General features: G+C 38.4%; 1 protein-coding gene across 16 annotated transcripts in view; it reads right to left on the bottom strand.

The window, feature by feature from the left end:
- Nucleotides 1–21,739, bottom strand: part of CASK (calcium/calmodulin dependent serine protein kinase) — a 191,271-nt gene that overhangs the window by 102,799 nt on the left and 66,733 nt on the right. For all 16 annotated transcript variants that reach the window (XM_038145443.1, XM_038145469.1, XM_038145453.1 and 13 more), the window contains exons 3-5: nucleotides 8,090–8,195; nucleotides 1,404–1,481; nucleotides 2–74 (exon numbers count right to left, since the gene is read on the bottom strand). In XM_038145443.1, coding sequence (XP_038001371.1) covers nucleotides 2–74; nucleotides 1,404–1,481; nucleotides 8,090–8,195 — 257 coding nt within the window. The remainder of the gene's footprint in view (nucleotide 1; nucleotides 75–1,403; nucleotides 1,482–8,089; nucleotides 8,196–21,739) is intronic.

The raw sequence follows: 21,739 nt of genomic DNA, 5'->3' as shown, positions 1-21,739 counted from the left end.
CCTTCACATCTCTGTGAATTATATTATTATCATGACAGTAACGTAGAGCTTCCAGTATCTGTCTCATGTAATGACTGAAAAAACAAACACATTATGCATGACAAACCTGCAGGAAAAATTACTATACATATGTAACCATCTAAGTATTAAGAGTCTAACTGTGTAAAACTGATCAACCAATTCAACCTCAAATATACAGAGTTTTGTAGAATGGAGTTTAGGTTTGTAGTAGTGAATAACACAATCTAAAGCTTGAGAATTATTCTGACTGAAGATGAAGGAAATTAGAAAAGAAAAATCTGTGTTTTCCAGGTTTTTGAAATTGTTTCAAACGTTCAATAATTCTGCTTGATATGACAAGGAAGTCAGTTTTATATCAAAGAAGTCAGTTTTTTTTAGTAAAAAAACCACAAAGGAAAAAAGAAAGAAAAAAGTGAGTATTAGTGCCTGATTTATCTGGAAAAGGACTGCACCAAGGTCTTGGCTTGCTTGGCACAGACTGGAGAGCAACCTCGTTCTCCACTCTGTCCCAAGGATGCCCTAAGAGATCACTGCCCACAGATCACTGCCCAGAGCACGGCCAACACGTGCAGCAGCACCCTGTGCTGCTTCAGAGCATCACTGTGGCTCAGGGAGCCAATCCTTGTCCTCTGGAGGCTCCAGCTGGTTAAAGGCAATGTTTTTGTCCATAGGAACATCACAGTGCACTGGACCAAGATGTTCAGGGAGGCTGTGGAATCTCTCTCCTTGGAGGGCTTCTAGACCCCACTGGACAAAGCCTTGAGCAGCAGATACAAATGCTGTGCTGAGCCTGCCCTGAGCAGGAGGCTCAAACACAGACATTGATGTCTCCTCCAGCCTGGCTCCTACCGTGCCAAAAACTCTCCAGTGCTGAGAAAAGCAAACAAAGAATGCTGTGGGCTTTGAGCTCAACTATCAGGCCATTAGGACAGTGGATTTCATTGCCCTCTTGCAATTTTATAGACTCTTTCATCTTAGTTATCTCGTAAGTGAAAAGGTGAGGTGACCATAAATACAGTGATGCATTAGAAAAAAAAAAAACCAAACCAACTCCATCTAGCAAGACCAGTAAAATTCTCACCCTGTCAGGAAAGTCACTTAATGCCATCATATGAGAGATCCATAAAGGCAAACACAGCCAATTAGATATAAGATGTGAAATACAGTTTACTCAGTAATCTCATCCAAATCTGTAACTAAGTAAATGGCAAAGTGCTCCAAAATTCTACTTTGATTGTGCTAAATATTGCAATAAACATCTAGAGTGTGGAAACAGGATTATTTATAGTACAACTTTCAACTTTTAGCTAACAGATTGTACAACACTATATTCCATTCTTTTCTATTTATCCTGAGGGATTAATTAAAATTATAATAAATACCTGGCTACAGCCTCGCTGTAGACAAATCCAGCATCTGCTCTCTTCACAATTTCAAAACATAGGTCTGCTCCATCCATACTGCAGGAAAAAAGAGGCAAAAAGTGCTTAAAACTGGTAACTAGAATCAATTACACAAAAATGCTTAAAAAAATCTATTTATCTCCCTTACATAAATCTTACACAAAGTACTCTAGATACAAGTACAGTGCATTACTCATTAAAACAGCATTTAGTGGGTAATCTAATAGAAAATGGCTTGCCACAGGTTAACCATTTTACATCCCTCAAGTCATGTAACAGTTCTCTAAAAGCATTACCAATACCAAACATTTACCTAATTGCTTAAACTGCTCATTGAGCAAGGTGTGCAAGAAAAGTCAATGCCCTGCAAAGAGGACACTGCAATTTAACAATTAGCTCCTGATAGTAGGTTAAGTGTGTTCTTATAAGCATTACAAGTGCAACTCTATACTAATGACTGTAGTAATAAGAAAATGTTATTCAATTTGAATTTTAAATGAAGACTTTAAAAAATACTCTAGAAATACAGTACAGTCTTGCCAGTTGGCATTCTCCTCTGGATAATTAAGCAGCCAAGATGAGATTTTACAGCTCACAGACACCTGAGAACACTGACAGCCCACACATACTGTATCACTGGCTCTGAAATTTGGTACCTTTTTCCTGTTCTCCCTCATCTTTCTGATCACCAAACTTCCCAAAATGAGCAGCACTACACTTTGGATGCAGATATAGTCACAGACCTTAGTCTGAAATTAGGCTGGCATTTCTCTAAAATGAAAGCAGCCTGGTGCTGCCCTTCTTTTCCCTCTCCTGAAAGGGACCTAAAATTGGTATCTAGACATGTACACAGCCTGATGGGGCAAGAAGAGAGTAACAAGAGTTAACAGGAACAATAAAATCACATAACTCATGTTTAATAAGGCACTTACAAAAATATCAAATGTAACATGACCATCTTCAGCCTTCACACCTTTTCTTTTTACTCTCCACAAACAATCAAGGGGGGAAAAACCCAAAAGGCAGAACTTCCAGGGCATCTGGACAGCCAACATTCCCAGGGCTGTTTCAGTAAGCTATTCAGAATATTAGCATCACTTCTGCTTTGTTATATACCTGCAATGCCAAACTGCTGCTTAGGGAGCCACAAGCCATGTGCAGAAGCTTTAATTCCCAAATAAATCCCTAAGGTCTCCCTCATGCAAAATACACTATCATGTGGATAGAGCACTGACAACTGTAAGGGGGACTGGTGACCAAAAGAAAAGCACACTGAAGAGTGCAAAGAGCCCCATATTGCCAAACCATGTCTGCTCTTCACTGCATCAATATTCCTCTGCAGGTTTTTTTGCAGGTTTTTTCCCCAGCAGTTTTTCTGTCTTGCACAACTCCTCACACCAGGTCTGCATACAGGGCTCACCCAGAGGACATCACAGAGTCCATACAGCAGCCATGGGGCAGGGTCACTGAGAGCAGCACAAACCTGGAATTCACTGGCTCATTGGAAAAAATCCCTCACATCAACCTCTCAACCCTCTCTCAAATGTAGAACAAACAAGATGTATGATCAGCTACCAAAACCAAGGAGATGTCATTCTCATGAAGCAGCAGAACCCTTTAGAAGACAAATTATCTGTACTTTATAACAAGTCAGGGAAATTAAAGATCCAGAGGCACTCAAGCTTTTTAGCAGCATCAATAGTTCCTGAGACATGGAGGGAGGAGTGTAATGCTTTTACATTAATTTTTTCCACAAGGTGTGTACAATCAGCATGGTCTTTAACATGTATTTCTACCTCCCACTTACAGATTCCAGCATTTTAATTAAAATTTTGTACCAGTAAGTGCCAGTTCAAATTTCTTCTTGGCAAATATGTTTGAAAGTTTTACTCCATTAAGATGAACTCTGTTGGCCTCCCAGGCACAAATGTGAGTCAGGTGTACTTTAATCTCTGACTTAAATTGATCATTTTTTCAAGGACAAAAAAAAAAATAAAAAAATTCCTTTTTTTAAAGAGAAGATTTTGATTTATGTGTAAAGAGGACTTGTATCACTCCATGTGACACAATATATTCAATACATGACATTGAATTTTACCTGAAAATCATGAGACTTTCATCTAGCTGAGGCTGAAAAAAAGCCAGAGTCAACCTCAGTTATAAGAAATCCCAGAAAATTCAGTTAACCAACACACTAAAAACTCAGCAATAGCTCAAACACTTACAAGATGACTTTGCAGAAACTGAAAGCCTTGTATGATAAAAAAGCAATGAAGTTTTTGAATACTGACAGAATGAAAGTTCAGGAAGTCTCAAGGATTTTGCAACTATCAGCATAAGCACGTGAAAACCACAAAAAAAAGAAAAAAAAAAGGTAAGTTAAAAATCACTGAAGTAAACATGCAAATATATTCATGCTGAAGACATAAGTGGATAATGCAAAAAAATTTGGAAAAAATCAGAACAGCCATAACCTGAGAGACTTCCCTGACACCAGCAGAGGGAGCTCATGGAAGGGACATGAACTGACTGGGACCGAAATATTTGAAATAAGTAAATAAATAAATATACAGAATAAGTGTGTATATATATATATATGTATAAATCTGCTCTGACACCAGCAGTGACTGAAGAACAGACAGCATACTGCATAAGAAATCTGTGTTTTCACACTGGGGTATGATAGCTTTGAATTTGCAGACCTAATAGGATGTGTCTTACAATTTAATTTATAGATGAAGAATGAGAAAGCTTTACAAGCACTGCTCAGTTTAGGGAACTGAATTATCACTTAATGAAAATAAGATTAAAAAATTCGGAGTTGCCATACTGCTCTTACTGAGATTACTGAGTTTTGTACCACATATGCTCAAGGCTTGTGCACAATGGCATTTTTCCCCCTCACCTGAACAGTTGCCATCTTCACTTACCATCTTCCTCAAACAAGCCAACTGCAACCCTGTCAAGTACTGCTTTTATGAATTTGAGATTTTAAACCTGAAGCATTTTTACATGTTAGCCACATTAAATGGCAAAGCTACAGGTATACAATTGTATTTATATATATATATATATATATATATATATATATATATATATATATATATATATATATATATCCTAACTGCTCAATCTTAACACATCACTTCTTCTGATGCCCCAAGATATAAATCTCTCTTAGAATACACCAAGAAAAAGAAACCCACCTACGTATAGTGGTGAGACAATATTCTGCAAATTACCAAATACCAAGGTGTTTTGGAATGCGCTCACTGCTCCGGTACCTGAGCTCTTCAGCATGGAAGTGCTCTCAGTCCTTTTATACTGAGGATAAACTGCAAATAATGTACTCATAAGTCTAAAACCTAGTTTTCAGACCCTTCAAAAGGAGTATTTGCTTTCTTTTGGAAATATTGCAGGTAGCTCTGACACTTCTCAAAGGATTCTCACGGATAAAAATCAATGATCATTAGGGAAAAATATAATAAGCAATAGAATATTAAATGACACTTGTATACCACAGAGAACACAGTACTCTAAATGAAACCAGGAGGCTTATGGGAGACCTCATCAGTCTCTACAAGTGCCTGAAAGAGGTTGTAGCCAGGTCAGGGTCGGTTTCTTCTCTCAGGTAACAAAAGCAATCAGAAAAGGCAAAATAGCTTCAGTTTGTGCTAGGGGAGATTTACATTGGATAGCAGTAAAAATTTCTTCACTGAGAGGGGTGTCAAGCATGAGAACAGGATGCCCAGGCTAACGGTGCAGTCACCATCCCCGAGGTTCTTTAAAAGATGTGTAGATGGGGAGTTTAGGGACCTGGTTTAATGGTGAACTTGGCACTGCTGGGTGAATGGTTGGACTTGATCATCTTATGAGGTCTTTTCCAACTTAAATGACCCCATGATTCTATACAGCTGCCAGCAAATAACACCAACAATGGCAAAGAAAATTGCAACTTTATTAGAGAGTAGAATTGGCCTTTCCCATATGTAAGGTGCCTCCAGAGCCTCCAAGGGATCATTTCCTTCAGAGTAAAGATCCCCTCTGGTGGGGCAGCTGGGATGTGTGTGAGGGAAATCATTTTGCACAGGCAGATCCTCTCTCATTTGTAATGCAGTAAGACCTAAATACTTTTCAAACAGTATTTTCACCTTAGCAAATAAGGCCTTCTGGGATAGGGTCTGCTTCTTACTCTACACATGCACTTCATCTATTATGGCCACCTGCTTCACTGCAATTTATTACAGCAGCACCATGCAGCCTGCTGGTAATCTGAGATATAGGCCAGTCTAAAGAGTGCTTGAGCTTGTGTGTGAATAAGGGCTTCAAAACAGAGCTCATTTTTTGGTGTTAAACCTCATTGCCACTGTTCATCTCCATCAGTGCTTCTATGAATCGCGGTTTGATTTTTAGAATGTTTCTTTTCACAAAAGCTTTCAAAATTGGGCACAAATTGTACATTTTCCTGAGTGGTTCAATCAGCTGTTCCCAGGTACATGCTATATTTGCTTATTTCACTTGTATTTTTCCTGTATCAGGAGGTTTGGCAAGAGATTCAGGGCTCTCCTAGCAGCTGCCCCGTGCAGCTCACAGCCATGGAACAGCAGTGAACCAATGTATCATTCATGTGCAAGTGATGGCACCCAGTTTTAGCTTTGGTTATTCCCCACATTTTATGTGCTGGGCCTGCCTTAGTTTCCATGCAAAGCACCTGCCAGCCCACAAATCACTCATCACAGCTGGGTTTATGTCTCCCCTGCAAATCTGTGTTGTCTGCCCGTTTTCAGTCCCTTCAGAGTAACTAGACCCTAATGAAATGTATTTTATTACTGTAGACAGAAATTTGCTGCAAATCAGTTGAGCTGTTCACAGTAACAGCATAGTGAACAGAAAGAAGTATGGAGGAAAATGAATTACCTACACGTAGAGAGATGCTTTTGTGCCAACTCCAAGTTTGTTTTTCTGGTCACAGTGACAGAGTGTGCCCCTAACTGCTCAGACTCAGACAATGCAGTCTCACTCCACACAAACACCAGCCTGCTGCTGAATCCCTTTTCCAAAGCATCCCCTCCAGCACAACAACACATCCTCCCACAGCCCTTCCATTCCCTCCCACATCTCGAGCACAGGTGTTCCTACTGCCTCATTTTCTATCTGCTACAAAAGACTGATGATTTTTGTGTACCAAGGAGACAAGGACATACATATGATAAACAATCATCATCCCTCAAATAATTTAGCTTTGTAATTCCTTCTTTCGTGTGGCCTGAAGTCAGGTGCAGTATTTGTGTAGTAATTCTAATTGTTCAGACTTGCTTTTTATGTGTACAAACATATATTATAATTAGGTTGTCATTAAAAAATAATTACTGCTTTTGTCTCATATTTCTGAGCTATCAGCATGTTAAAAATAGAAGCAACCCCTTTTTTTTTCAATTTCAAAATCTTGTTAATTATCTGAGTATGACTACCCAAGGTGTACATAATTATTTCATAATAGGGTAATTAAAGTCCCTCGTTCAATGCTTTGGGATTTTCAAAATAAAATGCAAGTCAGTATTGAATCAAAATGTACAGACAGGAAAGCATAGAGCAATTATTTCACAAAACTGTAAGTTTAAAAACTCATTTAAAAATGCAGAAGACTTACAAACAACAATTTTCTGCTCTACCTAATGTTTTTATTGTGGATTTTCTACTACTTCAGTGGTAAAACATGTGAGAATTATTTTTTATATGGACATCTCAAATCAAATTCTTGGCTCTAGTGGGTAAGCCAGTTTTACCTAACAAACCTGTGTGATGTGGTTACTCCAACATCAGCAGCTCAAATCCATCAGAAAACATAATGGAGGAAGATCAGAGAAATTTAAGAGGTACAAATACATATGCCCAGACTGACTAGGAATGAATATATAGGGAGCATAAAAAGAAGAGCTGGTAGGCAGAGAGAAAGAAGATCAAATACAGAACATGCACAAAAGACCATTTCACATGTCTGGTTGTATCCTTCCCATTTAGATAAAACCTAGCTCAGGAAGAAGTAATAATTTTCTCTCAAAGAAAGAATGTGGTAATTTTGGGGCTGCCCCCCTTCCTTGTTTCTTGATATTGAATAAAAATGCCTGCTGAAATACATTGCTGAAAAGTCATATTTTGTTCCTTCTTACAACTAAACTTTTACATTCAAGCTTTCAAAACAAATCTTGTAGACAAAAGCCTCTTTTTGTATATTGGGAACAGCTATATTGATTTACAAGAACACTTAAAAACACCAATAACTTTACTTTCTTATCTAATAATAGAAAAGCAGTGCTAAAGAAGCAACAGTGTGGAAAGAAAGAAATAAAATTTCACAACTGGAACAAAATACCCTCAGTTACCCAAAGGTGATGTCTACCAGCAGATTTTCAACTTGTTCTCTTACCCTGCAGCCATCAAAAAAGATCATGCCTGTTTTTACAAAACCCTAATGTTCACCACTTAGACAGTGGGACAATTGTTTTATTTTTTATTTGGGATGATCTTGACGTGCAAGAAATAAATATTTTCAAAGTACTCAAGCCCTCTGAGCTACAAAACCTACAGGTATGAGCAGCCATACATTTAGGATTTTATTTAGCAAATGATAACATGGTAAGGTGGAATCAAGGAGAGAAACTTACAACTCAAAGACCATATAAAGCATTCCATCTGAGCTGTATGTCTCCAACAGTTCGACAATGTGAGGATGCTTCAGCATGTGACAAATACTGGCTTCTCTCTTCAGATCTGTGGAAGATAAGAAGGTAGTTGCAGATTAGCTACATATTCAGCTGTTCAGAACACAATGTTTGGAAAGATGTACACATTTCAAATTTCTAAAAAATTAATTAATCTTCATAAAGAACTCTGACAAGATGATATTTAATTATGCTTAATTCAAATACTCACATAGCTCTCCAAATTTAACAGATTCTTGAATTCACATACTAATAGAAGATCTCCTTGCTCAGAGACTGAAGAACTCTACAGAAGTAAGTTCCTTGAATGCACAGTTGCAGACTACACTGAGATTTTCATCCTAAATATTTAACAACACTGCAGAATTAACTCCAAATGCAGAAGACAGACTTTCACCACACTACAGAATTATTAATAAGTGGAGATCTCTAAATCCTCTGCTCAAAGCAGGGTGAACTGGAGCAGATTGTGCAGGGTCACACCCAGCTCTGAACATGTCCGGGTGTAGAAACTCTATAACCCGCCCAGAAAACCTACACCAATACCTGATCATCCTCAGAAGTAAAGAAGTGTTTGTCTTATGGTTAAATTTCTTGCAGTTTACTTTTTCAATAGTATTTATTTTAAAATGACATTATATGAAATGATACTGGAAATTTTAATCAGCATACATTAATTTGCATCTCTGTTCTAGAGAAGAGTGAATAAAGCAGGAAAAGTTGCAGCTAAAGAGTAGAAATCACTCTGAAATCTCTCAAAGCTTAAAAGATTTTGTTTTGAACAACAGTCTTACTTTTTCTGACCACAAATCAATCCTTCTGCAGATAAAGAAATGCAAAAAACCAAACCACACTGAATTAATTTTCTTTCTTCTTTGGTATTTTTGTTATTTAATAATCCTTAAACTTTCTTTTAACTTATCTACTTATATTCTAGAAAGAATAGCAAAATCTTGAATGAATAGCTTTGATGATAATTTGATAAGCGAGGAAAATATCAGTCTGAATTCTCAAACAGACATTTTACTTTTCTATTCTCTTTCCCTACAATTGGTCATTGTTCAAGAATGATCTACACATGCATTTATGGAGAAATAAAAATATCATTTCTTGGTTCGAGAATATTCGCCATATAATTGGGCTACACTACAAAGAAATTTCCAATGCACTATTTTCACATGTGCCCTCTTACATTCTTAACATGAATCAATTATATTGAAAAATGCAAGTAGCAAGAAGAAGATTCCTTTATGTGAAGCATTTAACAGGTAACTCAGATTTATGCTAGACTCTGGATCTTTCAGCCATCTATAAATTCAAATGAAAACCTGAGAGTTTGGAAATGACTGAATTTCAATCCAAGAAAAATGTTTAGATCCACAAAGTGCAAATTTTGTTACTAGAACTTTTATATTACACCTGCACTACACGTCCCCTCCCTCACAACCTTGCAAATACAATCTAAAGCAAAATGACAGAGCAATCCTTTAGAAACCATCAGGTAATGGCACCTTAGGAGGTGCAAGTTGAACAGCAAACAGAAATATCATTCAGTGATACAGAAGAAATTTTGATAAAGAAATTAATGTAAAATTTGGCCTTTATTTGTCCATCTATTTATTTAGACGAAATTCTACAACTCATGGAAACAGCAGTATGTCTTTCACTATGGAAAATACTCACATTATCAGTTCTTACACCACCTTAATGCAGAATAACTACTAAAGCCACACTATAACCTTCCCTTCCATCACAACAGGCAGTGATTTGACACTAAATGGTTCCCACCCCTTTCCTGGGCAGAGAGGTTCACTCAAGTACACATCCAGTCCTTTCTAAACAGGATCAGAGATGAGCACACAGAGAAGCAGGGTAAGAGAATGAAAAACTGTGATTCTGTGAATGACTATGATCTTCAGAAAATAGGCTGCTTTTATTTTGTCTCTTACTTTATAACAACTTTAATGCCAACACACTTTACTGTGGATCCAATACCTATTTCAGATGGTAAGCCAAGTGAAAATATCCAACATGAAATTGCAGGAAAGTTCTGCTTTATTTACAGGCAAAAATTGTGCTCAAAATAGTTTATTTTGTCTGCTCCCTTTATTAATATTTTGTGGGCTTTATTTGAAAGGAATTAGAACTGAAAGGAAGAGAGTAAATGCTGCCATTTCCCTCATTCCTCTGTGTAATATTGGATGAGTGCAGCAATTGCTCACAGACTGAGCACCAGCACATGAGGAAGGGGAAACAAAGTGGAAAATAAAATCTCCAAACAGGAAAACAAATGAATAGAAGTTACAGAACAAGGCTTTTTATGACTAAGGGGTCTTGGGGCTAAGAGCAGAACAAAGTCCTATTTTAAACACAGCAGGGACTTGTTCAACGGTAGGCCTATTAAGAGAAAGAAAACGAGGTATAAGGAGATAGACAAGCACATACCACACTGATTCAACAAAGCCACAGGGCAGGAAAGAGATGATGGATTCTGAATTACATTTGGACTGTGACCCAAAGGTGAAAATAAGTCATGTTTAAGACCAGCAAAAAGGAAAGGGGAGGAGGAGAAAAGGCAGAGATGACACATATGTTTCATTGTTTTCACTTAAAAAAATGACATCAGCATCTACTCAATCCTTTAGCAAATGCTTTTTCTAGACTGAATTAAATTTTACCTCCGCAAGTCAAAGAGGTAAATAAAGTCCCAAGTACCCACAGACACATTCTGAATGCAGCACAAACCCAAGCAGATGTTCACTTGCACCAGGTGATTGAGAATATCCCAAGAAAAAATCCCATTACTCTTGTGGCACCATTCTGAATAACACATTGTATGAATTATTTGCTACCTCCTGTTAAGTCGTTCTAAACTTCTGCTAAGTATTTGAGCCATGTTGTGTAGCAATAAAGGTCCCAGACACACATCCCATATTCACATTAGTCTTTCATATTTCAGACACCTACAAAAGATCCAAGACAACTCTAGAATCTGCCAATGGAGCAAGTTGGCTCTAAGCAGCAAGAGGTGATGTGTCATTTAGTAGTGGACATGTGTCTCGTATTTACAGCAGTCTCCTCCACTAGTAAACAAAATTTAGCTGAAAGAACACACCCTGCATGTCTTGGAATCTAAACCAAACTGTCATCTTTTACTGGCTGGACTATTTAACTTCATTTGAATCCTTTCTGAACCCCTCATCTATTCATTTTTCTCTTGTTCTTGATATGGCTGAAGAAATTACTTTCTGGTTCATTCTTTAAGCCTTCCCTGTCAGCACTTTTTTCAAAATTAAACATAATTGACAACAGGGATAATAAATAGAACTGCAAGTTTTAAAAGCACAAGTTTAAGAAGTTTCTCTGCCAGCTGCATGAAAGGTATTGTCACACTACCAGGAACAGGGAAAAAGACCTGGTGTTCCATTTAGCACAATTTACATCACAATTTATGAAGCATTTACAAGTTATCCTTTTACACAACTGTTACCAATAAATGTTCCAGAATTTCCGTCTGGTTACAAAACTTTGAGGTTTTTTTTAACAATTGGAGACATGGTAAAGTTTCCATTTTAGACCTGGCTACTTATTTAGAGAGGCACTAAAGTTGTTTAAAAGGCAGGAAAGTTCAGACTTCAGTAACAAAGAAGAAAAGTTCAAAGATGGAAAAGGAAATTCCCAACCATAATCAGCACACAGACAAAATGCAGCCTCATGTGTGGATAGCAGCACTGAAAGTGAATTGCTGGAAGCACTACAAAAGATAACTGCTCTATGTAATTGCACAGAAAGATATATCAGTCTTTGATAAAAAGCATAAAACATGAATATCACTTAAAATTCCCATGGCAATTAACAACCTAGTATCCTACACATCTCTGACAGTTCTGGCAAACACCTTAATTTCCTTTCAAAATCTGCTACCAAGGTTTTAAAACACCTCAAATATACTGAACGTATTTTCAAAGTATGTTCATGGAAGAATTAGATGATCTCTAGCAGCCTACATAATAGCACCATTTCATTATTTTAAAAGTGATGTGCACAGACTGTAGCAGCCCCATCTTTTTTGGGACAGACAACTCCAAGTTTCTTAGCAAGATGGAAGGCACGTGTCATTTTTATGTATACACAATTCATTTTTATACACACACCATTCTGATTTTCCAGAGTCAGTCCTTTAAAGGATTAGTTTTCCAGCCACAGCTTGGGCATGACAGTATTTTGAAAGGAAGTATCTTCAACAGTAAGCTTCTTGCTTAAAATGCTTCTATATATTTTGTACAGCAAGGTATGATTATTTATAACTTAAACAGATTTGGCAGTATTGAGTTTTAAAGGGAAATCAATATGCTTTGTTCACTTGGTTATGTCATTCTCACCAACCATCCTCTGATGAGCATCATGGAGAAGCTCCTGACCACCCAAATGGAATTCTTCCAGAAACAGCTCAACTGAACTGTGTGTTTTGAAATGTGCCTGATGCACCACGTGAAGCATGGACAAGGGAGACACTGAGATCTCAGCCCTAGCTGTTTCACCCTACACTCAATTGTCCTATGGATTATTAGCCTTTGCTAGATGTTAAACTCCCACTCAGCTGGGCAGGAGTAGAAAATACAAGTAACAAGAACAAAAAAACTCACAGGTTGAGATAAAGACAGGGAGATTGTTTACCAGATATTTTCAGCCAAACAGTCTTGATGAAAATAAGATAACTTTTTTTTTTTTTTTTGCCAATTAAAAGAAGATAAACATGAAACCAAGAAATTTCCTCCCTTCTTTCATGGGCTTACCTCCACTCCTTCACTTCAGCCCCTCCAGCCCCAGCTGTGAGGGGTGCAGGGGTGGGGGCCATGCTCAGCACACTGCAGGCTCCTCTCTGCTACCCCAGCAAGGGCTCTCCATCTGCTCTGTCGTGGTCGATCTCATCCTTCCCTGACCTTGCTGGGCCCTCTTTTTGCTCCACACTCCCTACACTTTGTTCCAGTGCTTCCCACCCCTCCTGAAATGTATCTGCACAGAAGCCCCACACACGAGGCTGATGGGTTCAGCTTTGGCCCACTGGAGCTGTCTGGGAGCCCACAGTCCTGAGCCTCTTCCCACAAGGGCTGTCCCTGCACCCTCCCATTACCAAAACTTGCCACTTACATTTAATCCAGACCTAATTCCCTTTCTGCTGTAGACACTACACACTCCTGCCTCAGATCATCCTGTAACAGCCCCATGGGACATCCTGCACAACACCAAACTCCAGTTGAACCAATCACACCCTGCCTGAGGTCACACTTCCAAAACCAGATGAACTTCCAGGGAAATACTGACTTAAAAAATGTCCCTATCTCCTCTCTTTGCCTGTTCTTGCTGCTCTGTAAAAATTACTTCTAGGCTCTATTATTCTAATAATACATCAAGGAAGTCATAAAAGCTCTCAGTGAAGCCAACACACCACAACAGGAACGAGCAGCTGGAGGTGGGAACATCCTGTATTGCCACTGGCAGTGAACCTCATGTGCTGCAGAACCACAGCAGCGTTTCGGCCCCAAAGATTTGTTCTTTTCAAGTATTTTTTTTTTTTTATTCCACGAGAGAGTATTCCCCTTTCCCTTAATTAAAACAGCTCTTCCTGTCTTCCTGGGATATGTGAGCGATTCCTCATCACACTGACACATCCGACCAGTTAATGACTCCTTGCCTCAACAAGCACTAAAAGCTTTTCCAGCCTCTCCTCCCACACACCTTGGGGTGGCTGAGGCTCCGGGGTAGCCAAGCTGATTTAACTGCTGGCTGTTTCCCCCTTCATCCCACACACATTCCTGCCCTCTGTTCCAGCAGCCTGCAGCTTGTCACACCACACACCAAAACCATTTCAGTGCTAACTCAGTTAAGAAAAACAGAAATCTATTTTTGTCTCCACTAGCTTGCTGTTTTGCAGTTTTAGCAGGGGAAATGGCTCATGAGCAACCTCAATTATGGAACTCGACTTAAAAGGAAAAGAAGGAATATGGAACATGTAACATCTTTCCCTGCAAGTGTCTCCACTGTCATCAAATCCTTATTGCATAATCCATCTGTACCTAAGCAAACATGCTAGAAACATGCACCAAAAAGAAACAAATGTATGTGGCTGGAGTGGCCCTTGATAAAAACACCACGGGAATCAACAAGCACAGCGGCAATGTGAGAGAATCCATCTCCCATCAGTACCTTTTGTTTTAATGCTACCTGTAGTGTTTGCAAACAAAATGCTGGCATGAAGCAAGAACAACAAAACACAGTTAGAGCTAATATTTCTCTTTGTGTGACCTCCATGAAGAAACCCATGGAAATCTTCATTTTGTGGAATTAATGCAGTTACAGCTAATATTTCCCTTTGTGTGACCTCCATGAAGAAACCCATAGAAATCTTCATTTTGTGAAATGAGACTTTGTAGATGTTTGCTAAATTCTGAGTAACTTTCAGTTGCTACTCTGTTCTTTCTCAGTGTTTGGACACAAATATAAACACGTTAATGGCTTTTTAGCTGGAGCTAGGTGTCTTGGGAGACTTAAAGGAAACTTTCCTTCCTCATTTTATACTCTGTCAGCTATGGTGAACATGAAACTGGGTGTGAAAAAATCCCACTTTTCTGTCAACTTCTGATACGGCCACCAGACTTGTCCAAAATCAAGTATCTGACAGACAGTGTGAGTTGGTGTCCATGAAAACAACTCTTTCCTTTTACTCACTTCCTCATTTTTACTGACATGCGCATAAGCAACGCTTCATAAATAAGATGGTGTATTTTGGGAAATGAATCCACTTGAACTAATAAAAATGTTTAAGAATTCCCAAAAGAGTATTTAACAGCTGCCTACTGCAGATAATCTAAGCCCATTTTATTTAATTAAATGGTAATTCTTAGCCACTTTTTACAAAGCACCCACCACATTGAAAAAAATTAATATTTTTTTTCAAGGAAGAACAAAGATTAGATATCTCTCATCTAAGACTTTCCACATTCTATGTCCTCTTGGTTAATACTCAACAGCAGGTTCAAAGGTAGGGGGAAAAGGGAAAAAAGAAACAAGAATGTGAAACCAATACTTTCTGGATTATTATTGTTTTTTAATTAATTATATGCACAATCTGTCTTTTCTCTACAGCAAAGCAGCAGCTTCTGAAGTGCTCCACAAACTCAAGAAAGAATATAATAATCAGAAGCAGGGTTACAAACTCCATAAATTAATTTAAAAAGGAGTAAGGAAGGTTTTCTCTGTCACGAGGTTGGCCTTCCAAATAGAAATGGAATTGTTGCTGAAGACATTTTACAAGCTGTGCTGTAAAATCTGAAACACTTCTAATGTTGCACTGTTTTCAATAATTAATGAAAGGAAATTGAAAATAGTCATTCACTCTCAAGTTGTGATCAATCAAGTTATGAAAGCAGGTTCACTACTGATATCCACATTTATTAAATCCCACGTTCCCACCTGTTTCCCAGCACTGTGTAACAGCCTGAAACCCAACACCTTCCCAAGTACCACAGACCACAAGTTTTTACACTGCAAACCACTTTTAAACACTCTGAGATACAATGAGTTCCTTAAAATAATAAAGTGCAGCAGCAGATCTCTCAAGAGTATGCTGTGAAATGACTTTTAAAAACAAACAGAAATAAAACAGAGAAACAATTGGCCATAAAGTGTGTATTTGATAAAAGAATTCTACATGCTGGCTGGAGCACTGAACTGGCAAAAATCTCACCTCTACGGTCACAGTGGACTTTACTGAAATAATTGGAAGGCTGTAATTTCATAAAGTTACACTGATTGTGCTTTCTTGTACTGAAAATTAACACTTTAAAGTAGCATCCCCATTAAATGCAGCAATTGTTCCCTCTCTTGTCAGCTCCTTCTCCCCTCCTGCACCATCTTTCCCTTCATGCTGGTGCAATGCTTGTGCGACTGCACCATTAACACAATCAAGGAATGATCCACCTCAACTGCAAGCAATCCTTTTCCCTCTGCCCTTGGTGGAACTCCCTGGTGGAGCTGTTCTTCCACCAGACTGGTTCTGGCTAGTCTTGGGAACCTGCACAAACACTTCTGAGCACAACAGCACTGAGAGCCTGGAAATAGAAACAAATGGCCAGATTACAGCAGCAAAAAACATTGGAGAATATGTCAAATCTCAACAGTCTGTACATTGCTGTCCGTCTCCTAATGCATAAAGAAGCCACAAAACCAGACTGCACAATATTATCAGGAAATGCTAACTTGCCTTAGTTTTATGTTTTCATATGTTTAACTACACCTCAAACTAAACCGAGGCATGAACTTTAGGTCAGGTGATATTTCTTTCCCCCCCTGTAGTGTCCGGTTTGTGCAGCTCCACGTGGACACGTGTCCCTGCAGATTTCTCACTAGGTGGCAACACAGCTCCGGCTTTGATCCGCGCGGAGGCAGCAGCTGAACACACACAGAGCCGGCATCCATTCAGCTGCCAAGAGCTTTGTGTTTGGCCAGCTCGGCACCCTTGATCTGACTAATGACAAGTACAGGCCTAAGAGCAGAGAAAAGATGCCACTCACAAATATTTAAGGTACATCCAGTGCTAAGTGCCTTTTTATCCAGATTCTGTGCAAGACCAGGCTCTGCTCTGCTTCCAACCAGAGCCCTTTGGAGCTGATGGCCACACACCAGTATCCTACTACACTGCACACACTGAGAGGTGTATAATACAACTAGAATACATTTAGTTTGCTCTCATAAACCAGAAATTCTTCATTTAATCCACAAACTGTAACACAGTGTGTGTTTATTGCTATTAAGTCTAGCAAAAAGGTTTAGAAAGCTAAAACCTGAAAGGAGTTAATTTTAAACCACTGGCATTTCTCCTTTTTTAAAGGCCAGTCACTCCAAGTGGAGGTCTTTGTTTCATTTTTTGTACATTTGTTTGTTTCTGGAGGGTTCTTTTTGCTGCAGGTGTGTGTATGTATGTGTGTTCAGGGTTTCTCTCCAGCCTTTGGTCATGGCAGCACAGGCACTGTATTATCTCAGAACGTGCTAAAAGCATTATTACCAATGTTATGCTTAGACTGGCACAACATTTGTGCCAAACGTTGATATCTTTTGGCCAGAATTCACTTAGGCTGATCAGGTTAACTAAAGGTTATAGATATTGCAGTCCCTGAAGTGAGTTTTTAGTACTCATGTACTAAAATGTAATGACATTAAATCAAGTAAGTGCCCTTGGAGGCAATGGAACATTATCAAGAAGAGGATATTAGCTGATCCTGAAAAATTAGAATGATCAGCAAGAGAAATCACTTAACATTTGAAGGTTTTTGGATTTTCTTTGTTTGAAATGTCTTTTCTTCTGTGTCTTAGCCTTTACCTAAATGTAATGACAGGCAAATTTACTTTTTGATATTAAGAAAGAATCTCAGTTTTACAGGAAAAACTCTAGCATTTTAAAGATACAAAGGAAATCTCTTCATAACACATTCAGCTAGTCTAGACAAACTGTCTGTAACTCCTACTCAAGGAAGGGTTAAATAATCCATTACACTGCTTCTGCTGCTGAACACCAATAATCAGGGACAGCCCAAAGGCACTCACATAGGGAACTGACTGCCTAAGATGCTTCTCATGCAGACAAAATGCACTTGTTTGCTTTGATCAAAGTTTCTTTAGTCTTGAACTGCTGGGCTCTGCACAGCCAATACAAAACAAAGCCAGCTGCACACCAATGCTACAAAGGAAATCATCTACTCTGCCCAAGTCTAGACAAAGCAAGCAGCACCAGCACCTAAAAATGACTCCAACTCCACAGTGCCACAGAGCTCAGTGACTGACAGTGTTTTAGTTGGCAAACAGCTCAGGTTAATTTAGTTTTGCTCAAATACAAGTTGCAGTTAATGCTGCTGCAAGGGACATTTGAATTCTGAAAGTCCCTGCACAGCACGTGGAACTCAGCACAAACAGCACCTACAGTGCCCCCTGAGTAATAGACAACTACCTAGCAAATATAAGAATGATGCCAATTCTGTTCTACTTGGAAATCGTGTAGTGGAATGATGTTTGAATGCTGGAGAACAACTACCTTAGCAAAACTTGTTTTCTGGTTCAGTGATAGAACAATGTCAAGAACCAGAAAATTCTTCTCAGGCAGTAATAATCCAGGATATAAGAAAATTTAATTTTGGTTTGTTCCACTTCTGCACAGGCTTCTCTTCGCAATTATTACCAAAGCCAAAATAATTTTTTTTTTTTGTTAACTGACATGTTATAAAGCAAGTTTTGTAAAACTGGTGTGCATGTCTTAGTTCAGCCATTAAAAAAAAAATCACAGAATGAAGTTTTTAGCAGCATTTTCAGGATTCTATACCAAGAAACCAACAAAGTTTTAACTGGACTTGCTGCTACTTACCAAATATCCATAAAGTACTACTGCATACCAAGTTTGCAATGCTTTTAAGAAGCACACTGTCCCTTTTCTGATTGTGCAGTTGCAATACTCCTCCAAGCCTCTGAAACCAATGCTCTTAAAACACACACCCCCTCCTTTCATTCCACAGGAATCAGATGTTAATAATGAAGGCAGTGCAACTGAGCTCAAGCCTGTTTCTAGCAACATTGAGGTCACAGCTCAGGGAATAAGCTCTTAACTTGCCTGACTTGTCTCTGATTTTACAACAGGCTGAAAATACCACAAATCTTTACAGACTGTCACTTATGCTTTCCTTTCTAAAACAGATTAAACTGACAGAGGGAACATACCCCCATAAAGAACCAATCCAGGGACAATTTTGCCTATTAACTGAGTCCCAGCACAATTACAGGTCATGAAAGAAATATTTTTCTTTTCATAATATTCACACATTTCTCATATTATTTAAAGGACAATTTCTCTTCACCAATACAGCCAGGAAGAGCTTTTCTTCTTTAATCTCACCCAAGCATTAAGCAAATAATATTTCATTTCCCTTCTTTATTATCTGGTGATAAGGATAAAACACCTAAAATTTATACTTAGCAAAAGTTGAATTAGAACTCAACTAGTTAGTTTGATCAGCTCAAAAATCTGTGAACTTGGAAATTGTATCAAAGCAGGAGATTGGACTTGCAAACAGTACACCTGCATGGCTTTTTACCTACCTTTTGAGAAATCTTCCCTTGCCTCTGTACTTTAAGGTGATGCCAACAGCAAGAATCACTTTGTAATACACAATTTCCTTCACTGTCACAGGGTATTTTGAGGGACTGACATGGATATGTAAAGCTTTGTAGTAGCCAGCTGGGAATAATGGATAGCTCCTTCTGCTAGACAGAGCAAAGGTTGTTTAAGTACTGGCATATAAACCCTTTCAAAGTGAATGAGCCTTTCTCAGGTGCTAAAAGGTTTGAGTCAAATTTGTTCAAATTTCTTACAAGTGTCCAAATTTGAAATGATGATCCATTAGACTAAGAACAAACCTTTATAAATTCTGCCTGTTTTTCTTGCTCTAAAGTGCAAGAGCAACAATAAGCTTGCATATATATGAAATTATCAAAACTTATATCCACAACTATATTTTAGAAGTCTACAGAAGTAAAAATAACAGATTATTATCTGTATCCTTTCTGCAAAATAGCTTCACAAGAGCACTGTAAGAAACTGTTAGCAGAGTTCTTTTGTTAAAATAAATGCACATTTCCTTTCCTCACAAGTTAAATGCCTGTCAAGGATAAAGAATATCACTGACACGACAGGGTACTTGGAAATGTAAAATGTGACACATCAGTCACCTGAGTTAAAGAGGGCCCTGACCCATTCTACAGACTTTTTAGAGCACCTTTCTTGTCTGCACAACAAAAATTAGAACTCTCTCTTAACATGACAATGCACAACTCTCAGGCTGAACGCAGTCTTGTCCGGATTCTGAAAATAATCTGAAGCACAGGGAGTTGCACAAGGTGTTCTCCCCACCCTTTCTTGAAGAAGAAGCAAACAGTATTTCAGAGCCTGACCTCCCTCCCCTCACAAATCTCTTCTTGTGAAGCAACGTGTCCAGTGTGTCTCAGGCTGCACAACCTGTTCTCATTCTCCAGCACACTGCAGCAGGAAAACAAGAAACCAAGGCAGGGAGGGGCAGAACACTCCACTCAGAAAGGAGATGAATTATGCACCTGCTACTTTGACATAAAAACTCAAATTTGCAAACCCATGAGCTGTTTATGCAGGTTGTATATGCATCTGCAACAAAATTAAAAGTCAGCTCAGGTCCTAGCAGAATTTATGAGCTTAAATGCAGTATATGCACAGCAGTTCTGCTGCTTCAGGGCACAAGGATACAGAAGAGTCTCTGCCAGTCAATACCTGGATTAATAAACCATGATGGAATTGAGTTAGCACCACATAGGGTCACCTCAAAGTCACAGGAACCCTGATTCTCGAGGATATATTAGCCCAGCTAAACACCAGCTGTGGAAATGCCAATGAACACCGCCTGAAATGGAGCACCAGGAAAATGGGGCTGATGCTCTCCAAAGGGTCAGTTCTGGACTGGTGCTACAGTAGAGCTCACAAACCTTGACAGGTAATAAAAACACACTGTACATGTTTTGCACGTCCAAATGCTTTCTAACAACAGCTGTATTATTACACCTATTTTTTCTTATGAGCTACAGTACACTTCAGTCTCCATTTACATGGAGAAGACTTGACTGCTTAAATCATCCTGGTCCATAAATCTTCAGTCATGAACAACTAATTAAGGAAATAAAATGGCCTCAGAGCACAGAGAAATTAATTCTATACATGTGTGTGTGTGTGTGTACCTATATATATTTATATACTACATATTACAGTCAGTTTGGCTAGCCTATTCATAATTCCTAGGTAAGCAGGATTTAAAAACAGCCTAACTGCATCATAACATTCTTAAGCTGAAAAAAGAATAATTAAAGCTCAACATGCTTTTTACAGCTTTGAACCCTCAGCATTGAACCTTTCTGCATTCTTGAAAATTTATTAAATTAAACTGGCTTTCCTCTCCTTTTTGTTTCCCAAATGCCACAGAAAACCATGAAACTGGAATCCATTTAAGCCTTTTGTTACCACAAGCAATATTATTCAAGTGATACTTGAGCCAACTTAAGAACAATCATAGACACAAAAGTGCTGTGTGCTGTCAGCAATGAATACTGGAATCAAAGCAAACAACACATCTGTCATAATCCATTTTGAAGCATTTTTGCAAAAACACACATACCAAATAAAACTTTGAGGACAGCTACAATGGATGTTAATGAAAGTAAAAATGGAAGTAAAAATGTAAATACTGCACAAATGTAGCAACCATTTCTTCTATAGAGTATTTTCTTTGTTTTGTTGTTTTATAACTGCAAATTTAAAATACTGCTAAGGTTCACATGATAAAAATTACACAAATCCAGTAGCCTGCTGGTAGTCATGAAATTTGATTCATCATCTCCAGTTTGGAAAAGGATTTTGAGATACAAATCCATTATCTGCACAAAGTAAAATTAGCAAGCACAAAGAAATCCCAACCTTGTAAGAAAATTCACAAAAGCTTCAATTTTTAAAATTTAAACGTTAAATAATTT

Source organism: Motacilla alba, chromosome 1 (genome assembly GCF_015832195.1).
Source record: "Motacilla alba alba isolate MOTALB_02 chromosome 1, Motacilla_alba_V1.0_pri, whole genome shotgun sequence".
Lineage (NCBI taxonomy): Eukaryota > Metazoa > Chordata > Aves > Passeriformes > Motacillidae > Motacilla > Motacilla alba.
Note: the sequence above shows the minus strand (reverse complement) of the source record. Positions and strands in the feature narration are given on the sequence as shown.